We start from the raw sequence: 27,162 nt of genomic DNA on the forward strand, positions 1-27,162 counted from the left end.
ACACACACACACACACACACACACACACACTCCCTTGTCCCTGCAGCCCATCCTCCTGGAACTTTTTTTATTAGGTTTTTAGAATGACCGACTTTAGTTGCATACTCTCTCTTTAAAAAAAACTAATTTTAAGGAATCAGAATTTGTTTTACAACATGTCTAAAACTGACAGGTTTAGTTCAGACAGTGAACTATGACATTTTCTAATTGAATGGTTTCCTATCAAATGGCGCTCTGGTCAACATCAGCACTTCTTCAATGTACGGTTTTCATAACTTTGTCCAAATAGTCATGAATAACAACTAAATCAGTGATCTGCACTTTGCATGACACTCGCGTGGGAGGCGTGATGCCATCCGACTCTGCATGGAGATAGAGATCTGTTGTTTTGTCGGCTGAATTGTAGCGGAGGGAGAGACGGGCAGCGGACGGGTTGTCTCCCTTTCTTTGAAACTCTCCAGCGTAACAAACAGGCTTTCCTTCTCTGAACAGAAAGTCTGTACATCAGCAGAGAGCAGGAGAGAGGGGATGAAGTGCGTACAGGCTGCAGGGAGGGCAATCTGTTGATGATGACAGAATAGTTGGGGAGGAACTTTGTTTTAGGTTTTATATATCTCAATAAAAATATTTTGTATTGAGTGTCAATAGTCCATAGATATTTCCATATCCCGTTATTCCCAGCTTTATTATTACTTATCATGTCCAGACTGAGCTGATGTAAAACTGCACAGAAGACAGAAATGTGAATAGTAATCACGACAGTGTGACACCACCCAACTACATTAAAGTATCGATTATTTACTGAGAACATGATGAATCTTTATTATCATCTAACATATCATTATATTTTAACATTGTGTGGATGTGTTTTGATCCGATTTAATTGAGTGGCCAAACAACATAGTAAGCAAACATTCCCAAAGATGTCATCCTGTTTAATCCAAACGTTGCTGAACCCTGATGCATGCAGGAAGTGATGTCATCCTTTTCCAACAAAGCCCTGCCTACTTCAAACCAGACATGTTTCATACAAGTGAACTAAACTCTTATAACTTTGGCAGAAGATGTACTATTGATTGGGACCCAGTCACTCATTGCAAACAACTAATTGAGAACAATGGTTTTCAGGGTCTTTAAAGGTACAGTTCACCCCAAAGTATTTGTCCTCTTACCTGTAGTGCTGTTTATCAATCCAGATTGTTTGGTTGTGAGTGTTTGAGATATCGACCGTACAGATCAGAATCAGAAATCCTTTATTAATCCCACAACAGGGAAATGTACCATGTTACAGCAAAAGAACAAGATAGTAAAGTGGCGAGAACACAATAATTAAATAGAATAAAATAGAGTAAAAGTTGTATAAGTACAAAGTGGTTGATAAAAAGTTGTAAAAGTGAATATCGCACATGGTAATATGTCTGCCTTTTCTCAAATATAATGGAAGTAGGACGCACTTGGCTTGTGATGCTCAAAGCGCCACAATAACAAACAGTTAGTTGAGCCCAAGTGGACGTTTGTGCTAAATTTGAAGAAATTCCCACGTTCATGAGAATGGGACGGATATACTGACCTACCGACAACCCACAACCTAAATAAAAAGGAAAATAAAATGATCACTCTTATCACTTCCATTACAATTCTAGTTTTGAATTGTTTTTTGAGGTGGAATTGGTTATTTCCACTGAAAACAAAACAGACTATGTGGCAGCCATCCACCTAACTATAATGTAAGGGGACACATGGTGTGCAATAACACAAAGAAAATAACTTTTAAATTATTTTGGGTGGAAGAAACTCTAAACTAGAATCTATACAAAATCACACCACACATTCTTTAGATTGTCAAATTATCCGAATAGACAAAATTGAAGACAAACGACACATTTGATTCCCCCCCCCCCCCCCCCCCACACTTTTAAAAGCATTAAAACATGTATTGTAAAAACATAATCACACAAGTGAAATAATTACAGGATATTTCAGATTTCTCAAGGGAGTAAAGATGGTCAATAAATTATTCATACAAATATATATATATATATATATATATATATATAGAAGCACCTCTTTATTTGACCAAACCGATGATGATCATCACGGTGCACAAACTCCACATTACATCTGCTTGGCAGATATTCTTCGTAGAAACCTTGAGTCTCATGCTCTTTTCGCATTTTGGACGACAGATATACCACGGCTCCGTTTTTGCACAGATGAGCTAGTGTCTCCACTAGCAGCGGGTGAGTCTCTGGGAGGTAAATTATATCACCAGATCCCAGTCAGAAGGGAAGTTTGTGTGGTCCTCACCCCAGGACAGAGGGAGGACGGTGGGAGGCCAACCACTCGATGGCATGTTAGCAGAGACGTTGGCCTGAAGTTGTGGAAGAACCAAAGGGAGGTCTGTGAAGGGTCACGACTCCACCTGGAAACATACCAAAATTAGATTTTGTTGCTAACAATATACTGACAAACAATGACAATATACTGACCCAGAAATAATTGCAATGAATGATGTTATTTTCATGTTAAGACCATTTTATGAAACTGATATATGATAATATAATAGCATAAAAATGCAAGTACACCCTTTCAAAGAGCAATTAACATTATTAAAATATCCTAAATAAATGAAACATAAATAAAATAAAAACCACACAGCCAAAACAATAAATGAAATGGACTCTCTGGCTCTGTTAACAAAAAGGCATAATGTCTACGCAATGCCAAAGTTGGCTATGGTAGGGAAACCCTGCAGTTTATTCTGGCATTATGTTGTCTAAAATGTTGGTAACATTCTTATGTAAACAAGCTCACATGTAAACACAACGGGCAACATTGAGGTCAGCAAAAATGTTTGAGGTCATGTCCATATATTGTACAATAAGTCGTGACAGGCGTTGTTGTCGATGGAAACTCCCGACTAAAGACACTTCACACACTGCGATTATATATTATTTACGATAATATAAGATAGAACTTTAAAGTAATAAATACATTTTAAGTAATAAATATAAAGTGTAGAATTAGTAAAACTAATACCAGATAAGATACATTTAGTAAAATACAGGTAAGTAAACTAAAATAGAGAAGTAAACAACAACATAAGAAAATAAACAAGTGTAAACATATGAAGTACATCAAAAGTAATACTAATAATAAAAGTAAGATACAATTAGTAAAAGAAGTAAACTAAAATAGAAATGTTGCTAATAGTGCGCATGATATTCAAAAAGTAATACAAAAAGTAATATTTCCCATGATATTGAAGGAGAACTTTAGCACATGATGGTGAAAAAAGTAACTATTGCACATGGTATGGATATATAATTATCGCTCTCAGTGTCAGATGTTTTGAGATGGATGCACCACACAGAACACATTGAGGAACTGCAAATGCATAACAACTCTCAGGATGTTTTGACATTGCTGAATAAGTGACAACACGGTTAGCAGCGCCTCTGGTGGAAGCAACTGAGTTGCATATCTGCAGACAGGAAGTGTGGCTGAGCATGAAAGAGTTAACTGACTGAGACACAAGAAAACTATCTTTCTTTACCAGCCAGGAATGGTTCAGTAGCGCATATCATTACAGTGACTGAATGTGCAGACACAATTAAAGGTAACGACATAGACTCCGACCACACCAGTCCCTGCTCCCAGCTCTATGATGCGCTTTCCTCTCACCTCCACCGACTGCTCCTCGAGGTAACGACCCAGGTGTAACGCACGTGTATGTACACACATAAACACACACACATTAGACAGAGCTCAATCTGATTTAGAAGGAATATTTTCATAACTTCAAGATAAACCAAGTTGGTTCTTTCTTACAGATTCCCAGACCCGGGCAGCCACGCCGAGGCTGGCCCCCGAACACCTGTCTGGTCCTCAGCTCCTGGCCGACCAAAGTGTATCCTGAGAAAATGTTTCCGCAAACAGACAGTCGTCAACAGGAAACGGGTCGTCTTCATCTCCTATAAGTCATGCTTTGTAAATTATATCGTTTGTCTTGCAATAAATTCAGCTACTCATTATTGTGAGTTGCTCCCCAGAGTGTGGATATACGAGGCTTTTAATTTGAAAGGTTACACCAATACACTTAGCTTCCGGGTTAGAAGACCTATCAAAGAATACATATTTTCTAAAGTTATTCATGAATATGTACCCTTAAAAAAATGTTGCAATATATTATACTATACTTACTATTTACTTACATACTGCAGTATACTGTACTAGTATTATTACATGTATTATATATTATACTATATGACATTTGATAGTTAAACTGCTGCACTAAACTATATCATGCTGTACCATTTTATATTACTGATATTACATTTGAAAAGTCCTTTACATGATTTATCAAATTAGTTGATATCATTTATAGCCAATTGACTTGTTTCAGCTGAATATATGCATCAATGTTACAATTCAAAACACACAAAACACCATCATGTTCCAGGTTTATTTAAAAAAAAAAGAAGAGTTGCCGTTTCCTCAACCGTTTTGTTTGAAAACAAAACTTAAGTAGAGTACCACTAAGACAAACATTTTTCACACATAACTTTACATCAATGACAAAGATGATTTGACAGGTGTGCCGAGTACAGATATGTTAAATAAAGCTCTTCATCATTTCCACTTAATAGTCTTTATAGAAACACAAGAACATGTAAGGAAATTCCAACACAGCCAACTAAAATGTAATGTGTTCAATCTGAGAAGAAAAGAAAATCATATGCTGTCTTCATACATCTGCTTGTGTTGGACTGTATCACAGTTTTCTGAGTGGACAATAACAGCCATTGGGTTTAGACTACAGATATATATACAGTCATTCTGCCTCAGACAGACAGAACCTTTGAACCTCTTGATTATTCGAAGTTATTAAAAAATAAATAATTATTTTCATCATACAGATGACAGTAGTATTACATCCATGACACGACCACCCTCCCCCCCTCTCAGGCCTCAATATGTGCAAACTGCAAGAGTTTAAAAAAGATAGCACTTTAAGCAAGGACCATTAAGAACATAAACAACCAGAAGGGCACGGAACGCACAGACCCCCGCAAAGGCCCTATATCGCAATGTTAATGAAAGTGAAAATTAATTAGTGAATCCGCCCCGTGATTCGGATGTGCTCCAAAATTGTGTTTTTTCCGTAGCCCATGCTACACCGTCCCACCAAGTTTCATGAAAATCGGCCCAGTTGTTTCGTAATCCTGCTGACGAGCGGACAAACCCAACTGAAAACATAACCTCCTTGGCGGAAGAAATTAAGTGTTTTAAAATGAGCACTTCATGTAAAGTGCAGCAGCTGTGATGCAGGTATGATTTTTAAATTACAGGGAGCTGTCTACACCCTCCTCAGGCCAACAATGCACTAACAATCCTCTGAGTGTTATAATTTAATTGTGGAGTAAAGGGATAAAAAAAAAAAAACAGCTGGTCCTTAAACCAAAAGGAATATTTTTGGTACTGAACGACTATTCTAATCATATCTGTTATTGTCCTATTACAAAACATTTTATTTTAGTCTTTCAAGGTAAAATACTGAGCCGGGACATAAACGTAATGTCGGAATGAAAATTAATTTGCAGTGAAAAGAGACTAACTACATATTTCGTTCTCACAAACATGCGTTCTTGTCACATCTTCCTCACAGAAACAAAATGTTTGCGTTGATACTGGACAGAAATGATGCATTGTCACACAACAAACGTCACAATTCGTGCTTTGAGTTCAAGCAGATAACACTCTGCTTTAGCAGTTAAACATTGGTAGTCCACAAAGTGTTTTTTCTTTGTCAAGACACACACGTCAACATAGTCGGGTTCGACAAACTTCTGTCACAGAGTCTTGGGGATTTGGGTGCAAGTCACTTGATTAAATAGCCACGGCTCAGACAGATTGTTGATTGTTTCTTTCATTAAAATCAACCACAAAACATCTCCACACAGCCCAAAGTGCACCTGCAAAGGGGACGAGGAAATCTTCTTCACGTTTCCTGGTGAATGAAAGGCTTTGTTTCGAGTAGAACCGAGACCAAGTCCAAGTACACACAGATGCACAACAAAAACACCCACACAGAAAACAAAAGCCAGAGGAATGCATGATTAAAACTTTGTTCCAAAAAGAATAACAATTAGAACCATGACTATGACAAAGAGGATCAAAATGACCAGCATCTTTCTGTTTTTCTTCTGATACTGTTCCGCCTGCAAAGAAAACGAGACAAATGTCAAACACTGTATTTCTTATCATCATGCGACACATTGAGTTTAAACATTTGATTATTGTAAAGGTTGATAGTAATAGATATGGTAAATTATATCATAATTGTGTCTGTAGCCTGCTGAAAGTTGCCTTTTTGTTTTCCCTTGTGGTTGTTAACATTCATTATTAGCTTTCAAATTGTTATGCATCTATAAAAAAAAGAACCCAGGAAATAAATATTGAATTAAAATGGCAATAGACAAGTTTTTTTGCTCTAACTCATCATTATGAAGTAAATGTTCATTGCATAATATAATGGCTATAGAATAATGACTATCAGCGTTTAGATTGATTCCCTATAAGCCTCGCTTACACTATGCATTCTGTCTGCTACCGGGTCCGATCTCCAGGGGAAATGAAGGCTTGATTTACTGAGTCAACCTTTGTGCAAACAAAACAGGAAGAGGATATCGATTTTGTTTCCCCTAGTAGCGATCAGTAGCCATCCCCACTTACCAAAGAGTGTCAAAGTTAATTATTTGCAGTTACTATCCCCATGTCATACGGCCACTTGCATATTGGTGGCGCACGGCGCAGATTACTCTGAGCAGCATTGGGAATTATGACAATATAACATATACTTTCCCCCCTGATGGTCTGTCCCTAGGAGCAGATTGTGAGGAAATGGAAAGCGATCAGGTTTTCTCTGCGACTGTTAAAGTCTATTGCCACTTCAACAGCAAATGTACTTTTGCATTTACCTTTTGTAACTGTTTCACACCCTCTTCTGTTTTCACACAAGACTGCTCCACATTGAAGTCAATTCTGTCAAGAACGGTGCCCTGGAGAAGAAGAGGGAGGTTTGTTAGCAGGAGGGAAATTATTTTAGTTGCAGATTCTTTATTTTAAACAAAGTAATGTTGTATGTTAGCGGTGTTAACAGTTTGGTGTAGCACTGACACTGACTTATAGAAATATGTCAGGATGCTTTACACTTTGGTACCTCATGCCATATCTATTATTTAAGTCTATTAATTAATTATGTGTGTAAGTGCGTCAGGGCAGCTTTAAATACCTGTTCCACCACCATTCCTGCCAAGTCCCGGAAAATCTCATTTAGATCTGAGATGGACTGCACTATTTGTCGGATCTCCCGCTCTCGTTCTTCCACCATAACTGTGTTCTGCTCCACCAGCATCAGCTGGTCAGTTGTGAACCCCTGAAACGAAAGAAAGAATAAAAGTAAGTGATTTTATTAGTAACACAATTATTACTTTTAACATTTTTTAATTGAATTGAAAAGAAAAACAAGAATTTAATTCATTACGCCACTCTGTAGATTTGACCTTAGATGGCAAAGGCAAAAATACATCAACAGGCCAATTTCTACAATAAATAAATAAATAATAAATAAATAATGATGATATTGTGTAAATGTGTTTTATGTGGAGTCTCATGAATAACATAATGTTTTTAAAAGCTTAATTTTGTGACAGTAGAGTATACTTTATTTGTGCCACGTCCTGTCTTCTAGTAGGGATTAATAAATTAATAGATTAATAAAGAGTGACAAGAACTGATGTGAAAAATGTACAAATGTTACATTTAAATGTGCATAACACAGTGGAACCTGCGTCGATAATTATTAATTAATAATGATTATAATCTGAAATATCTCTTCTTTTATTGTACTGTAACTGATCCAAGAAAAATAAATCATGGTGGAACTCTAACTGGGATTTATTTGAATGACTTAATGCATTTTAAAAAGCCGGTCACCTTGTCATATACAGCTAAATCTTCATCCTCTTCCATTAGGGGTCCAGAGTCAAAAAAGTGCTTTGATCTCTCTTCACGATTCTTCATACCTGGAACATAAACCAATGACCTGATGTTTAGATGAAAAACCAACAACTCGAGGAAAGAAAGATGAGATATAACCGTTGCAATGTATACAATTATGTGAGAAGCAACAATGAGGAATGCAAATTCAGGAAGACCGATCCCAGCTTCACTGCAGTTCTTACGTTTTAGGTAGCCGGACTGTGTGTGCCTGAAGTTGGTGGAGAGCTCCTGCAGGCTCTGTGCCAGGGACGAGACCACGTTTCTCAATAGCCTCTCCTCCTGCTCGGTACAGTGGCCACAACGAGAGTGTAGCCCCGTCACAGCTCGCTGGCATCGATGAAACATCTGCAACGGAAACAAAATTAGTGGGCAAGCAGAAACAAACTCCATGTTTCATTTCAAACTCTTCAACATGAAAAGTTGTCCAACTTTCTGCGTGGGAGTGTGGACTGAACGGCCACAATGAGTAAATGCAAGTTTTCAGAGGGTGGTCAAACACCAAATATAAACCCTGGTTGGCTCAGGATTCCAAAAGGGAAAAGATGTAAACTTTGTGTAAAATCATACGACAACATGAGGGAGGCGGCATTTGTTATCCATATGCAAGTAAAGCGCTGCAGTCGTGCAAAGACAAGTGGTCTGAGCGATCTACCAAGAAGTCTGGAAATAAGAGCCTGTTGTCATTTATAAAAATAAGCATCATCTCTATTTCAACACCGGTAAATGACTTTACCTGTGTAATCTCCTGAGTAGTGATTTCTATGGCATGCTCTTCCTCACTACTGTCATCAAGTGTGGGTCGATTCATATGCTTGTCATGAAGTAAGGCCAGATCCTTCATCTTCTGCCGAACCCGTGTGATTTCATACTGGATCTGAAAGGGAATACTTAACGGTTAAAAGCCATGCCTCTTTACTTTGTACACACACACACACACACACACACACTCTCTCACACTCTCACACTCTCACACTCTCTCTCACTCTCTCACTCTCTCACTCACACACTAACTAAGTAAACTAAATAAATAGGGATGCTGTATTTGTATTGGTCAGCCATTTACAAATATGTCTCTATGTTTCAATCACCTCATCAATCCCCTCTGTCCATTTGGGGGGCAGCCTCTTGGTGACGCCAATGGCCGCTTCAGGATCCAGACTAATTCCTGACACCAGGGCCATTCGATCATCGGCCAACTTAAAAACACAAACAACAAATTATTCTTTTAAAACTTTTTATACAATAATTCAACATGATGATGCTGTTATGCGTCTAAAGTTGTTCTACCACAAAAGGGAAACACCAGTACCTCATCAAGCTCCTAATGTGATTGGCACATAGCAGATTGGTCCCATCCAATAGAGAACAAGGAAAAGGAGAGAAAGACAAAGGTAAAGTGAGCCCCAGAAAAATCAGGAGAGAATTCAAACAAAGTGATTTGCATCCAAACAAATAATTTACCAGAAAGGAGAATGATAATTGTTGTACAGCAGTGGTACATGAAGTCTGGCTGTTGAAATATATTATTATAGATTATAAATCTAATTTGTCCTGGGTTTATATGTGTGTATTTACAAATGTGTAAAACGTGTGAATGAAAAAACAGGTTAAATCACACTTATACAGAAAAAAGGTTAACTCCACTTTAAACAAATCATTAGACGTAAGAAACAGTGATGGGGGGAAACTAGGTTGAGCCTCAAGATCACTTGAGAATAATGTCTTTCATGTGTCTTGTCTTGTTTGAACTGACAAAAGGCCCTGCTGCCTTCTGGCAAAGTCGGCTATTTTAAAGCAGCTTCAGTCAGATGAATGTGCGTCTTCTAAAGGCAAACAAAGTTGTTTTAGTTACTGCAACTATATTTCAGCGTGTGTGGATACGTATTCTGATATCATAATTGCACTACTGTAAGATGAAAGTAACGTACTGCTGGACATATCTTTTCAGTTTTCACTCTGCTCTAAGAATACAGAAGAAATTAATTTCCAATTCAGACGGAATATTAACACCAATTAATGTACCAACATCTTCACTGTGACGTATGTGGAGAGTGCAGACATTGGATGAAGTTTGATACAGGCACATTGAGACATACACAGAACAGACACTGCAAGACAAGTACGATATTAAGACTATAAAACACAATTTGTTACATGTAATAATGTAAGTGTAATACGTGTCTGGTAAGGAGTCAAAGGAGGTCTAGTTAAAGAGTGCGAGAACATTTTGAAAATCATGAAAGCTATTTTCCACTAAAGAATATGTTGAAAGATAATGTACACAGAGCTAAAGTAAAAACAATCTATGAGCCAGGAAGGTCATAACCCAATTGCTGGGCTGCTCCATAATGACTGCATCACATACTGGTGGAGTAAATAATCAGTAAAAAAGTTTAATGCAACATGTGATCGGCCCATTGCTGCAGCAGATTCAACCCACAGTGTCTGTGGTGTGGTGAAGTCAAGCATGGACCACGCTCAAACTGAATGCTTCCATTCCCATGATATGTATCGAAAGAAGTAGAAAAAAGGTATCAAATGAAGCACTCTGCAAATTAAGTATGGTACCGATTTAAGGGTGCTGGTTTTTCGACTAGTATTGTAATTTTATAACGATACCCAGCCCTAGTGTACAAACTGGCAGACATACAGCTACCTTAGAGAGCCGTTAACTGGTTAAAATGTTCACAACTGAGTGTGAATGGTGTGAACACACCCTGCACCTGCTCGCTGTGTATCCTGCACACGGCCTCCTCTACTGGAGACGGGAGGTGAACTCCAGCGCAAACACAGGAAAGCTGTAAACTGCTCAAGTCTCAGAAATGTGTCAGGGAACGGGAGGAAAGTGTTTGGACTACCTTGTGCTTTGTAGTATTACAAACTGCAATGGAACAGACAGTGCACAGGTAGATAATGACAGGATTTCCAAATAGGGGTGAAGCATTCCTTTAAGAATGACTGAAGGTGAATAAGTTTTTTTCATCGATTCCCTTCTGCTGGATCTACATCATCCCGACACTGTGCCTTACCATGTGGATTGGTATCAAGTCAGGTCAACTTTTATTTATATAGCGCCAAATCATAACATAAGTTATCTCATGACACGTTTTTTTTAGACCTTACCCTATAATGCACAGAGACCCAACAAGAATAAACTCCCCTTTAACGGAAAGAAACCTCTAACTGAACCTGGCTTAGAGTGTGTGGCCATCTGCTTCGACTGGTTGGGTCGAGAGATAGAGAGAGAGAAAGAGAGTGGTGAAGGGACGGCAGCTCCTCTGGCAGCTAAATATGCATCTGCCTGCCACAGACACAATCACTACAAGATCCCCAAAATTAAGGATTTTCATAATATTAAGTAAATGTATTAAACTGTATAAAATTGTTATTGTATTGTATTGTATTGTATTGCAATCAAAGAATGGACTGCATCAGTATAATATCTAACCTATGTGACACCTGTGTATTCAATATGGTATATGTGTAATCTTTTGTAAACTGCTTTGGCAACATGCCAATAAAATTAGACAGGGAGAGACACACAGACACACACAGAGACGCAGAGATGCACAGCATATTTGGCCAGATGTGATTGATCAACATTAAATACAGTTTCTTCATCAATGTCAGGATAAAATTCATATTCTTTGTTTTGTCTATTTACAATGGCTCAACTAGAGATACACCAAACTAAATTCTGTTTGTTTCACACATATTTATAAGTACAGGAAAACATCAGCTACACTCTAGTGGAACAATCAATCACAGGTTACAGGCACAATTTGATCTAGATCATATGTAGTGGAAAAGCACACTTTTTACTAGAGAGGAGCATTATCTGGACATTAAGAAAACATGCTTTATCTTTCACAAAAACCCACCCAATGTACACCATTCTAATTAAAAAACTTTTAAAAATGACAAAATACTTACTAATATTTAGCTATTTTAATTTCCAATGTTTACATTTACTGTGGCTTTATCTATAACGAGCTGAAAACATATCCCCTGCACTTCATCCTCCTCCATCACCCCCCTGAGTCACATAACACAATCAGTCCTGAGGTGAAATACTACTTTACTACTACACTAATACTACTATATATACTATATCTAGCTAACACCGCTGAGTGACTGGCTATATGCAAACAACACACAAAGTAAAATGTCAAAACGATGCAGACAACTCACCGCAGCATTGCTACGTGTACTCAGACGGGGGTCGTATGTACTCACTTGCTCAGCCAATATCTGCCGGTTTTGGATTGCATTGTTCCGCATTAACAAGAAGGCATCGGTCAGACGCCTAGTGGCCATGACTGCCTTGTTTGATATCGAAATTTACACTGGACAAAATGCGGATCAGGCGATGATTTAATAAATTATGTCCACTGCTGCTGACCCGCAGCTAACACACCGCTAGCTTTAGCTTTAGCTTAGCCTGCGATGAAATATGAGGAAAACTCGCGATACAGCGCCTATAGTGGACAGTAAACAACCTTAATAATGTTCATCTGTCAGGCATCTCTGAAACTTAACGCTGAATTAAAAATCAGAAACATGACCGAGGGTTTCTTATCAACTGTTTGAATTTAACGTTAGATTAGTAACGTTATTCCGCTTTAGACAGCTACGGAAGTAGGAAAACGTAAACACCTGCGTAAAGTGCTTCTTCTTCTACTACTCATTTACGCAGCTGTCACATGTAACTGGAGCCCGTTATCGCCACCTACTGTCTCGGAAAATAAAGCCTATTAGGTTTTCACGTACAGGGAATTTGCTTTGGTGTATTGGTGCATAAAAACACGTCTACTCCAAACACATTTCAAATGTGATACATGTACATGACATACATATGATTTCCAGATCCCAGGTCAAATATAAGACATCTTATGTGAAAACATTGATGTCACATATTATATTATAGCCTAGGTAAAACAGCATTTCATATGTGATACATTTACAGTGGTTCAGTGGCAATTATTCCACAATTAATTGCAAATACATAATATATTATTATATACATTACATTATATATAATGTATATATATATATATATATTGCAAATATATAATCATGTCAATGCAAAATATTTTTCTCATATATATTTATACATATTCTTTTGCTCTTTTATTTGGACACAGGTATTTGGAGCATGGTATCTACAGTGTCACTGAAAACCATAAAACCTTTGACCTGCCAAACAGTCCTCCACTTTCAGTTTGCTGGGTTTTTATCTTCAGTGCATTTACACTCACTGCCTCAGCATATCTTATCTGTGCTTCATGGACCTCAGCCTCCCTGAGCTCACACTTTGATTGTACGTCCCTCTATGTTCAGGTAGCTTCTAGCTGAAGACAAATATCTACTGTTTCTTGTTTTGATAAATCATTTTGAATTAAATAATGTTAGTTAGTTAGTTAAAGTCATTTTTTTTATTTTGGGATGGATTTATTTTATTAATCTACATCTGCTCATTCACTCTGTTAACGCTGGGAACCAGAAATCCTCAACATCACTCTGATGTTGAGGCTTAAAGCTGCAGTATTTAGAAAAAAACGTGTTGACTTGTTGGCAGGGTAAATTAAATCACACAAATGCGCGTGCCCGTGCGTGGCTATTGCGCCTGTGTGTGCGTGCGTTCACGCGCGAGGCGGTGCCACTAACAGTAATTATGTCCCTAAAAGCTCCTCCTCCGCCCATTACTTAATCCCTTATATCCGCTAATACTGCGACAGACATTTACTCACAAGCTCCAGCTGCCGTCAACAAACATTTCAAAGTTCCGTGTTGTGAAGCTCAGAGACAGATTTATAGTTCAAGTCTGAGGAGCGCGGAAGGTAAGGAGCCTTAGAGTTCAACCCTCTTCCTGTGTGGATGGTTTAACACCTGTGCAGCACTTAGAGAGCATAGTTAAGTAAAAAGTCGTGCCTGTCACTCAGTCAAGTACACTGGTTTTAAATTATAATCATGTCTGATGGACACCCCTTTTAAAAGGTTGGTTTTAATTGTAATTTGCTTCACTAGTTGTAGGCTACAGTACGTTGCTGATTAAGCTAATGGGTTATTACAAAGTGTTGTTTTTTGTGAGCTAGGAGACTTGTTCAGATCATTTATAGGTAGACACATTTACCAACACAACCAATATCTCTACAGGTTGGTTTTAAAAATATATATATTTTCTGCTGGTGGCTGTTTTCCATTATTGGAGGCTGACACTGCAACCCTAACCCTGCTACTGCTTGTTATTACTGCTTATAACTCCTTGTGGGCAGATCCTCATATTGTCAGATCTTGTCAAAGACCATTGATTTATTTCTGTGTTTCTAAAGGTGTTAACTAAAATCTGCATGATGACATTTTCTAAACTTACTGAATGAGGTATAGTAGGTGATTATGATTCCTCAGATGTAAGAGAGACTGTCTTCATACCTGGACCCAGATCAGTGTCTTTGATAAGGGGTGTGTCACTAGTTGTGGGTGTGGATTATTCAATCCAAGGAATGCATGCAAACCAGTTCTTGTGCGTCACTCACTGCTGCAATAGTGAATTACCTACCTATTTTACAAAACATTATTTTGCACCCTCACTTGAGGTTAAAGCTTCGCCCTGTTGTTGTTCTCGTCCCACAGCCCCGTCTTGTTTTCTCTTTGCTCAGCCAGCTGGTCGACATGGCCTCCTCTGATGATGCTGAAGGGTGTCTGACTCCTGTGGATTTTATCCAGCTGCAGCATTACATGGAATGTAAGTTTCACCTTCTCACTATGTTTATGTCGTGTCTCTTTTTATTGGGGTTTTCAAGGTGAAACATACAGTCGAAGTATTTTAAGTACAGGTGTTAAAAAGACATTAAAAAAACAAAACAATGTTTTACAGGTGGATTAACACGTGCGATGAAAAAGCAGTTTTGGAAATTAGTTTGCAATACTTTAACTTGTTGCAAATTCAGTTCAACAGGAAAATGTATCAATAAGATAATAAAATAATAAAATAAAACTTGAATATAGAGTGGATGTCAAATAAGTCAGTAGTGCTTTTGTAAATTGCGTTTTCACCTTGTCACTTACATTTTTTTCAACATAATTAATATTACCTGCATGTAAAACATACAGAGAACAGCTGAAGTGGTAGTTTTGGTAAAAAAAAGTATTGTTGTTCTTCCTTTATGACTGAATACGTGTATATAAAGAATAATGATTTGCAATGGTGGAATGTAGAAACACTTTTTATTATTATTACTTTTTATTAGAGCTGCAAAGATTGTTTGATTTATTGATTAGTTGTCAACTATTAAATTAATCAACAATTATTTTTGATAATCGATTCATCGGGTTGAACATGAATATCTTCTGGTTTCCTCTATAACAGTAAACTAAAGCATTTGATGACGTCGTCTTTCAAAAACCAAACAATTTATCGATTAACTGAGAAAAGAATCGACAGATTAACCCGACAATAAAATAATTGTTAGTTGCAGCCCTTTATTTTATGTTACTCCATGCTTAATATAGAGAAATAGGGAAATATTGACTTTTACTGCAGGCCTGCTATATTTATCTGATTAAATTTTAAATACGGAGCATGATGTAATCAGCTCAGAAAATGTGACACATTGTTACAGATTAATCCACCCAACTGCATGTAATGAAAATGAAATTAGTTCCTGCTAGACCAACAGGAGAATCACATTAATGCATCAATAACAAGTCAAATCATTTACTCTAATATATATAACAATCAAAGCTCTTTTACTTTTGATGCTTTAAGTATATTTAGCTAATTCTGTAATTTTACTAAGATTTTGAATGCAGCACTTGTACTTGTAATAGTGTGTAACAGTGTTGTGTGCAGCGGTGGAATGTAAATAACTACATTTACTCGATGGCGCCTTCTTCTGTTATGTTCAATTTTGTCAATAAATGTTAGAAATCATTTATAAAATGTTTTTAATTCAACAGGCAATTTGTTGTATTTTTAGAAGTACACTGAAAGCAGCAAAAAGGCAGAACTGAGTACACTTTAATATTTATTTATTTATCGCAAGGTCAGGATATTCAACAACGTTATCGCATATTTTCCTCACATTGTGCAGCCCTTGTGCAGACTAGATGGATCACTGACTTTAATGTGTTGCCAGCTACTTTCAAAAAATCCTTTGCGAGTTCAATCAATGTTCACAGAGAGTGAAAGCAGCAGTAGTCACTGAGCATCAGACTTCAAATAAATGACTGCGGAAGTTCCTCAACACGATATATATAGAGATATATATAGAGATCCTCTGAGGATCATTCAGCACAAACACAAACACACAAACAACAAGTCCAAACTGTAAGTGCATGTGCCAGACTTCAAACTGATAGTGGATATAGACCCGCTGATGGGAAACAAAACGTGGTGCGGGGCTAAAAATATTCTGCTGTTCACTTAGAGGCTTTGAAAGAAATGAAATGGGGCTTTTAGTGTTGGGGGGAGAGGGAGGGTGGGGTGGGATGGGGGGGCTTTTGCACTGTTGGATAATGGATGAAAGGATAATTACTCTCGCTCCTCTCTGGACCTGAGAAAAGTATACACTCAGTAAGTCCATGTCCACAAACAGGGATGATCTCACATGTGTTTCCTGTTTTAGCACTCAGAAGCCATGTAATTAATGTGTGGCACAAACAGACAAAGAACTTAATGAGTTACAAAACGTTTTTGCTGAACAGTTGAACGTTTCTATTTTTTCATCAGTCATGCTCAGAGAGATTCATATCGGAAAAATGTTAATGACATTAAATATTCTTTCAATATGTTAGTTTATTTAGTCGCTTTCTGACGTTCTCTTTGCAGACAGCAGTTTGAGGGTGAAAGATGTGATCAAGGAGTGTCAGCCTGGAGGCCGGCTGGCCAAGCACAGCTTTGGAGAGGTAAGTCATGCGTGATCAATGATACATGTGGGAAGTCTTTATTTTACACGGTAGTCAGTTCCCATTTCTCCCAAAACATTTAGGAGGAAGTTTTCCCAAAAATAACTATTTAATTAGCTATTAATTATAGAGAAAAACGGAATTTCTAAATATTTATTGTACATATGTTGAATTCTTTGCTTGACTGATACATTTTTGCGCTTTTGCGTATGTGTTACATGGAATGTATTAATTTAAAGTAAATCTATCTCTTTTTCCAGGAAGTTATCTAGAGATTACAGTACAAACAAAAGCATTACAATAAATGTAAATGTTGCACTAACACATTATTATTTCTCTCCACAGTGCGTGGATGCGGTGGGTTTCTGTCTCTTTCTCAAGACCTACCTAGAAGTGGACGACTTCCCTGCAGATTTCTGCCAACGCCTTTTTCGCTATTTTCAACACGTGGAGCAGGATGGGTGCACAACAAGCACTCTGCCTAAAGGAGGTAAATCATTTTGAAAGCCCTGTCTTCTTTTACATAACAGCATAGAGCAGGTGTTAAGAGGCAAAGCTGTACAGTCATCATCTCTGAGTGCAGCTGGGAATGCACCACATAACATGCTGAAAATAATCAAAGAAAGAGAGAATGATACAAAGAGTATTTCCTGTATGACACTTTGTCCGACGCCCTCTTGTTAGTTTCTCTGTTTTGGTCTTGTTGTGCTGCGTCAGAGGAATGAAGCCGTGGGCGTAGAGCATCTTGGGAGATTAGTGCACCTGCTCCAATAACCAACCTTTGATACAATATTTGCTCTTATAGTTTTATTGCTGCAGTTCTACATTTTCATCCCAAACTTTAACAAAAATGCATTTTTAGACCTCAGTAATGTAAAAAAAGGTGAACTACTGTATGTCTTTATGTTCAGGTGGGGTCTTTCTTCGTGATGTGTCCTGTTACTTCTCAGTGCTGGAGGAAGGACAGCCACAGGAGAAGCTTGAATGTAGGTTTCATCTCCCTTTTGAACACTTTATGACATGTTTATTATATTGCAACTGCATTTAATGTACATTTCGATTGATTATGGAGGTCTAACAAAGTGAAACATCAATGGCTGACTGACTTTGTTTTGTTTCTAGTTACTTTCAAACTTTACGATAAAGACTGCAACCAACTCCTGGACAGCTCCGTAAGTCACTCAACATCACTGACAAGTTTCTCTACCTGCTCTGTGTTCATGAGGTCAACAACATGTTGGGAATGCTTTCTTCTTCACTCACAGCAGTTGACATTTGCACATTTATTGTTTGCAATTAGTTCTGCAAAATGTAAAAAAAAAAGGTCCAATTTACAGTTTTGTTTTGATGATCTTGGAGCACTTAACTAACTCTCTCTATATGTACTGTTTAGCTTATGTATATGTTGCTGGATACAGTATGAGTTGTCCAAGACACAGGATAATTACAGCATTTAACCTCTGCGGTCCTGCTCCTTTGCTGCATATTTGAAAAGCCTTATTTAAGATATTTTAGATCTTAAAAGTCTGTCAATCATTAATATGTCAATTTGCAAAACATAGGGGAGAAAAACAGAACAAGTAATAATGAAATAATAACTGCACTTGGACTACATTAAACTTGCAGGATTACTCAGAGGTTTCAGTATCTTGCACATTGATGAAGAGGAATATGTTTACTGTGAGTGTAACCCTGTTGTCTCTCCATCAGGAGGTGGATCGTATCATCACCCAGATGATGCGAGCTGCAGATTACCTGGGCTGGGATGTGGCTGAACTCAGACGGGTATGAGTCATTTTGATGTCTTTCACATGAGGGTTGTGATAATCTAATATCTTTGACAAGTAGGAGGGTGACAGTTAGTTTTACATTAGAAAGAGAGCTTTATTACAGCAGCTGATAGATGTAAAAGGATGTTTTCTAGGCAGGAGTTTGACGATAAATAACGAGCAGATGTTTTTGTAATTGGACAGGTGCTCAAAGACATGATGACAGCGTTCGATGTGGACGACAGTGGGACTGTCACTCTGGAGGAATGGGTGATGGGAGGCATGAACAATGTGCCTTTGCTTGTTCTGCTCGGCCTGAAGGTGACAGAACAAACATTTGACTCCACATGCAACACTTACATTTCCCCACAACGTCTCCTGTTGTGCTAATGTTTCTAGGAATAAAAATAACTATCTTTGCTCTATTTTTCAGTGTGGTTCTTGTTTTACATAGCGTAGTCTTTTTGTCCTCCCCTCACCCACAGATGACAGAGAAGGATGGACAGCATATTTGGAGGATGAAGCACTTTAACAAGCCGACTTACTGCAGCGTGTGCCAGAGCATGCTGCTCGGCCTCAGGAAGCAGGGACTCTGCTGCACCTGTAAGTGCTCACAGTCACCACCAGGGGGCAGCCACGCACCTTATACACCATGCAAATTAAGTGGAGGAGTTGCACCGTCTATTATTACATACTGTTTATTTTTGCTATAGAATCATATGAGTTTGAGTAGAGAAAGTTTTATTTTGACACTTTGTAATGTGTGTTCTTCTTCCTCAGGTTGCAAGTACACCGTTCACAGCCAGTGTGCCAATAAGAATCCCGAACCCTGTTCTCGTACCTTTGTCCAGTCTAAAAAGGAGATTGGTGTAAGGACACACACAACAACTCCCCATCGATGTCTTGTTTTGTCAGTCCACTACCCAAAGATATTCAGTTTAACAGCCATTTTTGCATAAAAAGTCATTGTTTATCAAAATAATATTTTTGTATTTGTTATTAGTTAGTTAATCAACGTATCGTTGCAGCTCTTGTTGCTTTTGGTCATTTCATGAGATTTGCTGACATAAAAGAAAAATATAGAATATCTTATATCTTATATCTTATCTTTTATATTTTATATTAGATTTTTTTTTTTGTCAAATACTGCTTTCAAAGTCAAAAATGAACTAAAGGCTCATATTTGTCATGTGTATATATCCATGTCAGTTTCTTTTCAATTGACCAGAAAGCAGCAACAGTAAACACGAGATGTCAGGTGCATTAATAAGAGAATCCCTTACGTATTTTTGAAGTGCAGATTACAGCCGCTGTAGTCTGCACTGCACATCTGCTAAATGTCCTGATTGCACAATTATGTGTTTACTGTCTTTTTCCGGTGAAGTGTCATTCAACCACAACTCACAACCTGTAATTTATCTCAACAGTTAACTGGCCAAATTTCGTCAGCAGCTTCCGGATGTTTTTATTTGTGCCAATAAAAACGTGTGCTTCACGGATATCAGATCTGTCGATGCACGTCTGCCTGTCAAAAGTTATATAGCGCTGTCCATAACTTCCACAGCCCTAAGGAGGGTGTAGTCTGTGCTGATTCTTTAAAAAGTCAACTGTAACTGGGTTGTGGTTTGGCACAAAATTAATGTTGTTCCTGGAGCGCAAGTTTAATATCATGTTAAGACTCGCTGACGTGTTGAGTAAAAGAATATGTGAACATTTTTGATTGATTGAATCTGTTTGAGAATTAAGAAAAACACCTGTACACCTGCACCTGTAAACATTTAAAATGAAATCAATTGAATGTGCTACAGGACACTTTGTAAGCATTTCTTTAAGGCCACTCTGAACTCTGTGAAATATTCAGTTTAAGATTTGTGGGCAGTAATAGTAATGATTTATACCTTTTCCTCAACCTCCTCTTTTCTACTGCTCTGTGCTTCAGATAGCATCTCACGACTGGGTCAGAGCGGACTGTAACTCCACCAAGTGTCAGGTCTGCAACAAGAAGATCAAAACTTTGGCGGGGAGGCGTTGTGTGTGGTGCCAGGAGATGGTGAGGAGTGTGTGCGTGTTTGGAAATTAATGAACGAATCAGAGAGGATCTCTCTTTTATTTTATTGTAATGCTCACTGAGTCTTTTTTCTTTTTTAGCGTCACGATGAGTGTATTTTCTCTGGCTTAGCGAGCTGTAATCGTGGCCCACTGAGAGATCATATACTGCCTCCGTGGGCCATATACGCCGTCTCAAAGGTAAAATTAGCAGCACCGTAAATCAGGCTTCAGCAGATTTAGATTTTTAGGATCAATGTCTTGTAAATTGTCTGTTTGTTGGTTAATTGTTCTGTGTCTCCTGCAGGAAGAGGACAGCAGCCTGTTAAACGTCACCAATGATGGCCACATCCTGCAGGTCTGCTGTTATCAAATCTTCCTACACACTTTCATTCCTATAACTGTACACCCTTGTGTTTTCTCTGTCAGGCCTCTTTCAAGTTGTCCGTTCAAACTACCATCTGCATATCATTGGTTTTGGGGAAATCTCCAATTTTAGTGTCATGTTAATCTTTTTGTGGAAGATTTTTATGTTAAAAAAGTTCAGTGTGTTGGATGAAGTCCTGGGAAAATAAGTGTTATGAAAATGTGACATAAAAGAAGAATAAAAGCTTTATTACAGTAACCGAACAAAACCCCACAGTCAAACAACTTAATTTTCTTCGCCATTGTGTGCTTACGTATGCACATAAAGTAAAAAAAACATTCACTGCCAGCATTTTAAAGTTGAATATACCTAAAATATTAAAATATCTGCCTTGGCAAATCCTTTGCAAAAACTTTTTAAGTGTAAAACAGGACAAGGCTATTTCATTTAACTTTAATTGATTGACAGCAGCAGAAGTTTGAATGATGTTTCCTCAAAGTTTTTATATAACATCTGTGCAGTCGTCTGACTCACAGCATGTGACCAAACAGTAGACACAAATGTGTAATTTGTTATTTTGTATCATGCATCATGTATGTGTTTTTTTTTAGATGTGTTACATAATCCATCGGATCTTAATCTGTCACGTATTCTTCCTCAGATTGTTCCGATTCCAGACTCCCACCCTCTGCTGGTGTTTGTGAACCCGAAAAGTGGAGGAAAGCAGGGTCAACGGTAAGCATCTTAAAGTCTTGATATGTTTGTGTAACTTTCTTTTACTCCTAGTGTAAAAAATAATCTTCATTTTTAGAATATGAAAATCCTCCCTGAGTTTATTGTGTGTGTGCTTCTCTGTGTTTTCCACAGAGTGCTCCGGAAGTTTCAGTACCTGCTGAACCCGCGTCAAGTGTACAACCTTTCCAACGGTGGTCCTGCACCAGGGTACAGTACACATTTGAGTTTCTTCACATTAATGTTGTTGGAAACACTTTCCATGACGCCCATGTCTCTAATATGTAATCATTCTAGTTATAAGCACACTATTGATATTGATAATGCTTTATTGATAATGCATCATAGAAAGTTTGACCACGTTGTCTTTGTTTCTCCAGGCTACACTTCTTCCGCAATCTGCGTGAGTACAGGATCCTGGTGTGTGGAGGAGACGGCACTGTCGGGTGGCTCCTGGATGCTATAGGTACCGCGAGTCTTTCTTGGGTTTCAGAGAGGTAATTAAGATAACCATCTCTAAGGCTAAATAACGTACCTGTGATTTCAGACAAAGAAGACCTGCAGGTGCATCCACCGGTAGCTGTCCTGCCTCTGGGCACCGGGAATGACTTGGCTCGCTGTCTACGCTGGGGAGGAGGTAAAACCATCAGCACATTAACTCTCAACACTCACTGAGGTATTGGAGTCCTGTGTTTCACTTTTTCTGCTTCTCCCTTGAAAGGCTACGACGGGTCAGACTTGAGAGAGACCCTGAAGGAGATCGTAGCTAGCGAGTTGGTTCCCATGGACCGCTGGAGCATCCAGGTGATACCAGACGACCCCCAAGACGAAGGGGACCCCGTGCCCTATGAGATCATTAACAACTACTTCTCTATTGGAGTGGTGAGTCACTGCCTCAGCAGGAAGGGATGATAACATCGAAAATTGCGTACATTTCTTAATGACCTAAAATATGACTTTGACAGGATGCCTCTATTGCTCATCGTTTCCACTCTATGAGAGAGAAACACCCCCAGAGGTTCAACAGCAGGTGAGGGTTCACACTAACTGTATGAACAAGGAGGGGGAAATATAAAGTTATAATATAAACGAATGAACAAATCATTTCTTCCCTCTCCCTCCTTTCCCAAATCCTGGGCTTCATTTTTCCCTTTCCTCTCTCCTAATTGCCTTTCAACCGACGCATTGTCTTCAAGCGCATTTATGTCACATGGACAATTACAATCAGCTGCAAAACTTTATAGATGTGTTTGTGATGGACAATATCTTTTGTGATTGGGATCTTGAGAAGTTGAGTCTTTTGAAAACGTGTAACAGAGCTTATGTTTTTTGTTTAATCAATAAAGGTGATGTTTTTGTCGCTCTCTGTTTCCTTTTAAGAATGAAGAACAAACTTTGGTATTTGGAGTTTGCCACTTCTGAAACCATCTCTGCGACTTGCAAGAGGCTGAAGGAGTGTCTCATGATTGAGGTTAGATACATTACATTCACATAATTGCTCATGTTTTAAGACTTGCTTTTGTTCAGTTGCTTAAACAACATGTTTTTTGTTTTGCCTCCCGCAGTGTTGTGGGAGGTCTGTGGACCTCAGCAGTAAGTCTCTGGAGGGCATAGCCGTCCTCAACATTCCCAGCATGCATGGAGGCTCCAATCTCTGGGGCGAGTCCAAGAAGCCTGATAGTGTGCCAGAGGAGGAGCACAGTGAGGTTATCACTGACCCTGAACTTCTTAAAACAATCTCTCAAGGTTTGTACTTCCCAAAATCACCACTTTTCTGTGTCCAAATACTGTCTTGAGTACGTATGTTGTCAACCTGGTTGTTTGTAATGCTGATTTAACCGATCTGTGTGTTCACTCCGCAGATATAAGTGATCGACGTTTGGAGGTGGTGGGGCTGGAAGGAGCCATAGAGATGGGACAGATCTACACTGGACTGAAGAGCGCCGGGCACCGACTGGCACAGACTTCCCAAATTACCATCAGGTTGTTTACTTTTACCTACAGGAGTATGACAATAACAACACGAAGACCTGACAATATGAGAAAACAAGAAGAAGAATGTTTGTGGCTCTTGTTTTGGATTGCTTTTTATTGTCAGGTGTCCCTGGTATTGTAACCCTCTCTATTCCGTCTGATGTAAACACACACACATTTGACATAATGTTCAGGCACAGTTTTATTAAATCTCACTTTATGTCCTCCCTGTGTGCAGGACAATCAAAGCCCTGCCCATGCAGATCGATGGGGAGCCCTGGATGCAGCCTCCGTGTACTGTAAGTGTCATGAACCAATCTAATCCAGTGCCAAGGGACATTACATATTACATTAGATTAGAATTAAAACCAGTTGTTACAGCCTTGTAGTGTACAACGTAATGTTGTTATTCATAGATTTATTTTTGATTACTGTGGCAGAGAACCATTTCTTCTACAGAACAGAGAAGAGCGATAATACTTCAGTTGGCAAAACATAGTAAATATTCACCCTGATTATGTTTATCTGTGTGAGGGCACAGCAAGTGTTTGAGGGCTGATTCTGAACTTATATTACATTCATTTAGCAGAAGATTTTATCCAAAGTGATTTACAGTTATCGCACCGATACATTGCCATGCTCACGTAGACAGGGGAAGCTTGGCAAGGCCAGTTTATTTATTTAGCACATTTCAGACAAAGTGCAAAAGAAACACATTACAATTAACATTTAAATAACACAGGAAGTGATGTGTCTTCAAAATAAAAGTACACGTTTTATATATATTTTTGGATAAAGGGAACACGATACAGAAAAGACAGAATATTTTAGTTTTACCAGACGATTTTGAAGTTTCTTTTCCTATTTTATCTTAGTTTATTACACTAAACTGATTTTAAAGGACTTTTGAACACAAATGATTTAATTGTCTTTCACCACAATGTATTTATTATAGATCTACATAAGTCACAAGAACCAAGCGAACATGCTGATGGCTGCACCAACAAAATCAACCGGCTTCTTTCACCTCAAGTAGATAAAAGCTTCCACTGCGTCCTCCAGTCTGCTGAGCGTCACAACAGAACAACTGAATGAAGCAGGATGGGTATTTAATAGAGAACATCTATCACTGTGTGCTTCCATTATTAAGTATTCTATATGTAGTTTGCACTTGATATCATTCAACATAATGTCAAGTACGGACAGCTTGCATTTAGACAGAGGGTTAAGCAGAGACCACATTAACAGTCTGAACGCTGTTAATGTGTGCCAACTTAAATGTAATGCATGTTGTGTATCTACAGGGTACGGATGATGATACAATAATATGTTTGCTTATTTTATGTCGTAATAGCTTTGCTGTGATTTATCAAAGGTACGGTAGTGTATCGCTGCTTCAGCCTCCTGATGCAGCTGGTGCTGAACTGTTTGTTCGGCCTTCAGAAGCTCACCGCAGCTCCGCTCGTTCAACAACATTATCCTACCTGTTCTCGTGTCTTTCACTGTCAGTGTTCATCCAACTGAACGGAAAATATATAATAATGTTTTTTTTTACTGTTTCTTGGGTAATAGGTTAGGATAGGTAAGAAATGATGTGCAAGCTTTCCATTGTATTCAATACATTGAGGTGTACTGGACACGAGTTTCCTAGATAGTGTTGCCCTCTACCTTTACTGACAATTCATGTCTTTGCATCGTCTTTGTAACAAGATTCTCCCGTTGATTATGCTTCTTGAAAATTGTCACAAAATACTCAGAAACCTGTTTATATTTGTGGAGATCAGACTGTGTTGAAGCTGAATATAAAGATCTTGAAGGTTTGGTTGCACGTGACTGAGACGGAATAAGGTGCTACAGTATTTATTATGTACATGCAAAACTGCTATTTTCATCTAAATCTTCCTTTAGAGGACAAATGTCAGCGTACCTGAATGTTTACATGGTCATATAAATCCCAGATATTAATACTGCTTACACGTGTACACCCATGCTTCTCTGTCATAAAGAATGTTTATTAACAATGCTTATATTTGAAACGTTTGACTTGTGTGTTTTTTTTAAGTATTATGTGTATGCATATTACTCTGCATGCAGCCCACTTCTTGAAATTCTAAATCTAAGTTGCTTGAATCTCCCTAAACCCAAAGCATGGCAGCACACAGTGAGGCAGGATTTGCATCAACGTGGGAGGGAAAGCAGGAGGACTAATCCAGAAGTGGGGAAGAGAAGTAGCAACAGCAAACATTAGGTTCAGTGTAGATGGTGTGTGTGTGTGTGTGTGTGTGTGTGTGTGTGTGTGTGTGTGTGTGTGTGTGTGTGTGTGTGTGTGTATCAGACAGAAGGAGTGATTGACACCGGATGATGGAGGAAATAGCAGAGAGGGGAGTTGGTGGAAATGAAAGATTAAACTGAATTTCCATAAGCATTCACTGCAATTGGAAATCAAAATGGAAATCTGGAAAAGTAAGGAGAATAATCTTATATTTAGATGTGAAATCTAGTGGGATTTAAGAGGATTATCCAGTGCTGGCAAAGCAAGACTGCATTGGATTTTTTAAATCTTTGTTTAGTTTACTTATCAATAGACACATGACAGGTCTGCCAAAATTTAGCTATAAGTCACTGAAATCTCATTTAAGCCAAGTCAAAATAGTTTTCATGTGAATAAATATGCCAATGCCTACATATGGTAATATACCATATATTCAAATATGAATGAACAAAAACCACAAGTATGTATTTTATACATGTGTGTATATACTACATGCCAGTATATGTGTGTTCTTGCATGACAGTCAAGCCTGTGATTGTATATTCATATAGTAAAATTATTATTTAAATTATTAACATTGTTATTAATTTCATTAACAAGTCCGTCTGTTCAGCTGCAGGTTCTTCCTCTTCGGAGAAACTCATCTGCTTCACTGCCAAAGATCCACTGAGAGTGTTCAAGTGTTTTTCTGGTTGTTACTACATAAGGAGTGTGAGGTGATACTTAAATGGATGTTGACATTTGGACACCTGCAGCTGTGGCTGTGACATCCATCGTGCAGATTGCCTGATTACTTTACGATGTGAAATGGATTTGTGATTTCACATCTTTTGAATTCATAGTGTAATTGGCATATTTTGTGGGTCAGAATAAAGATCTGAAAGTGCTTAGGGGATTAATTATACTGAATGAGATGCAGTCTGTCTGGACTGGAGGGACACCTGTATGGAGAGGATAATTGTGATAATTGTCTATTGTGAAATGTATGCAACAACTCAAAAAGTGATACTTTGTCAAATAAGTCCATCATT

The 27,162-nt window shown here is 38.3% G+C and overlaps 2 protein-coding genes and 1 pseudogene across 6 annotated transcripts; 1 reads left to right on the forward strand and 2 right to left on the reverse strand.

The window, feature by feature from the left end:
* Positions 1-369: 369 nt before the first annotated feature.
* Positions 370-5,198, reverse strand: LOC115007723 (EEF1A lysine methyltransferase 3-like; annotated as a pseudogene).
* On the reverse strand, positions 4,452-12,755 carry stx16 (syntaxin 16). Of its 3 annotated transcripts, none has more exons than XM_029431535.1 (9): positions 12,301-12,755; positions 9,374-9,385; positions 9,153-9,260; positions 8,798-8,938; positions 8,247-8,409; positions 7,999-8,087; positions 7,295-7,438; positions 6,981-7,061; positions 4,452-6,221 (listed from the first exon to the last, which is right to left on the reverse strand). In XM_029431535.1, the coding sequence occupies exons 1-9, from the start codon at positions 12,379-12,381 to the stop codon at positions 6,120-6,122; spliced, it is 921 nt and encodes a 306-aa protein (XP_029287395.1). In that variant the 5' UTR covers positions 12,382-12,755; the 3' UTR covers positions 4,452-6,119. The 3 variants fall into 3 exon arrangements, with proteins under 3 accessions (XP_029287395.1, XP_029287394.1, XP_029287396.1); XM_029431534.1 differs by having other exon boundaries at positions 12,256-12,755; XM_029431536.1 differs by lacking the exon at positions 9,374-9,385.
* Positions 12,756-14,727: 1,972 nt separating this feature from the next.
* On the forward strand, positions 14,728-25,874 carry dgkab (diacylglycerol kinase, alpha b). Of its 3 annotated transcripts, XM_029431485.1 has the most exons (24): positions 14,728-14,809; positions 16,895-16,971; positions 17,317-17,461; positions 17,883-17,957; positions 18,094-18,143; positions 18,682-18,756; positions 18,945-19,061; positions 19,226-19,343; positions 19,521-19,609; positions 20,680-20,790; positions 20,889-20,987; positions 21,038-21,064; positions 21,100-21,144; positions 21,815-21,888; positions 22,021-22,095; positions 22,266-22,351; positions 22,433-22,522; positions 22,607-22,767; positions 22,851-22,915; positions 23,266-23,356; positions 23,451-23,631; positions 23,748-23,868; positions 24,098-24,158; positions 24,815-25,874. In XM_029431485.1, the coding sequence occupies exons 1-24, from the start codon at positions 14,737-14,739 to the stop codon at positions 24,893-24,895; spliced, it is 2,187 nt and encodes a 728-aa protein (XP_029287345.1). In that variant the 5' UTR covers positions 14,728-14,736; the 3' UTR covers positions 24,896-25,874. The 3 variants fall into 3 exon arrangements, with proteins under 3 accessions (XP_029287345.1, XP_029287343.1, XP_029287344.1); XM_029431483.1 differs by lacking the exon at positions 21,038-21,064 and having other exon boundaries at positions 19,521-19,645; positions 21,094-21,144; XM_029431484.1 differs by lacking the exon at positions 21,038-21,064 and having other exon boundaries at positions 21,094-21,144.
* The last annotated feature ends 1,288 nt before the right edge of the window (positions 25,875-27,162 follow it).

Source organism: Cottoperca gobio, chromosome 5, assembly GCF_900634415.1.
Source record: "Cottoperca gobio chromosome 5, fCotGob3.1, whole genome shotgun sequence".
NCBI classification, from domain to species: domain Eukaryota; kingdom Metazoa; phylum Chordata; class Actinopteri; order Perciformes; family Bovichtidae; genus Cottoperca; species Cottoperca gobio.

Coding starts and splice junctions, on each gene's coding strand:
- stx16 (XM_029431534.1), bottom strand. CDS start 12,381: ATGGCCACTAGGCGTCTGACCGATGCCTTCTTGTTAATGCGGAACAAT. Junction 8,088..8,246: donor ACAGTCCGGCTACCTAAAAC/GTAAGAACTGCA, acceptor TTTATGTTCCAG/GTATGAAGAATCGTGAAGAG. Junction 7,439..7,998: donor ATTTAGCTGTATATGACAAG/GTGACCGGCTTT, acceptor CTTTCGTTTCAG/GGGTTCACAACTGACCAGCT.
- dgkab (XM_029431483.1), top strand. CDS start 14,737: ATGGCCTCCTCTGATGATGCTGAAGGGTGTCTGACTCCTGTGGATTTT. Junction 18,757..18,944: donor ATGTGGCTGAACTCAGACGG/GTATGAGTCATT, acceptor GTAATTGGACAG/GTGCTCAAAGACATGATGAC. Junction 20,791..20,888: donor GTGTGTGGTGCCAGGAGATG/GTGAGGAGTGTG, acceptor TTTCTTTTTTAG/CGTCACGATGAGTGTATTTT.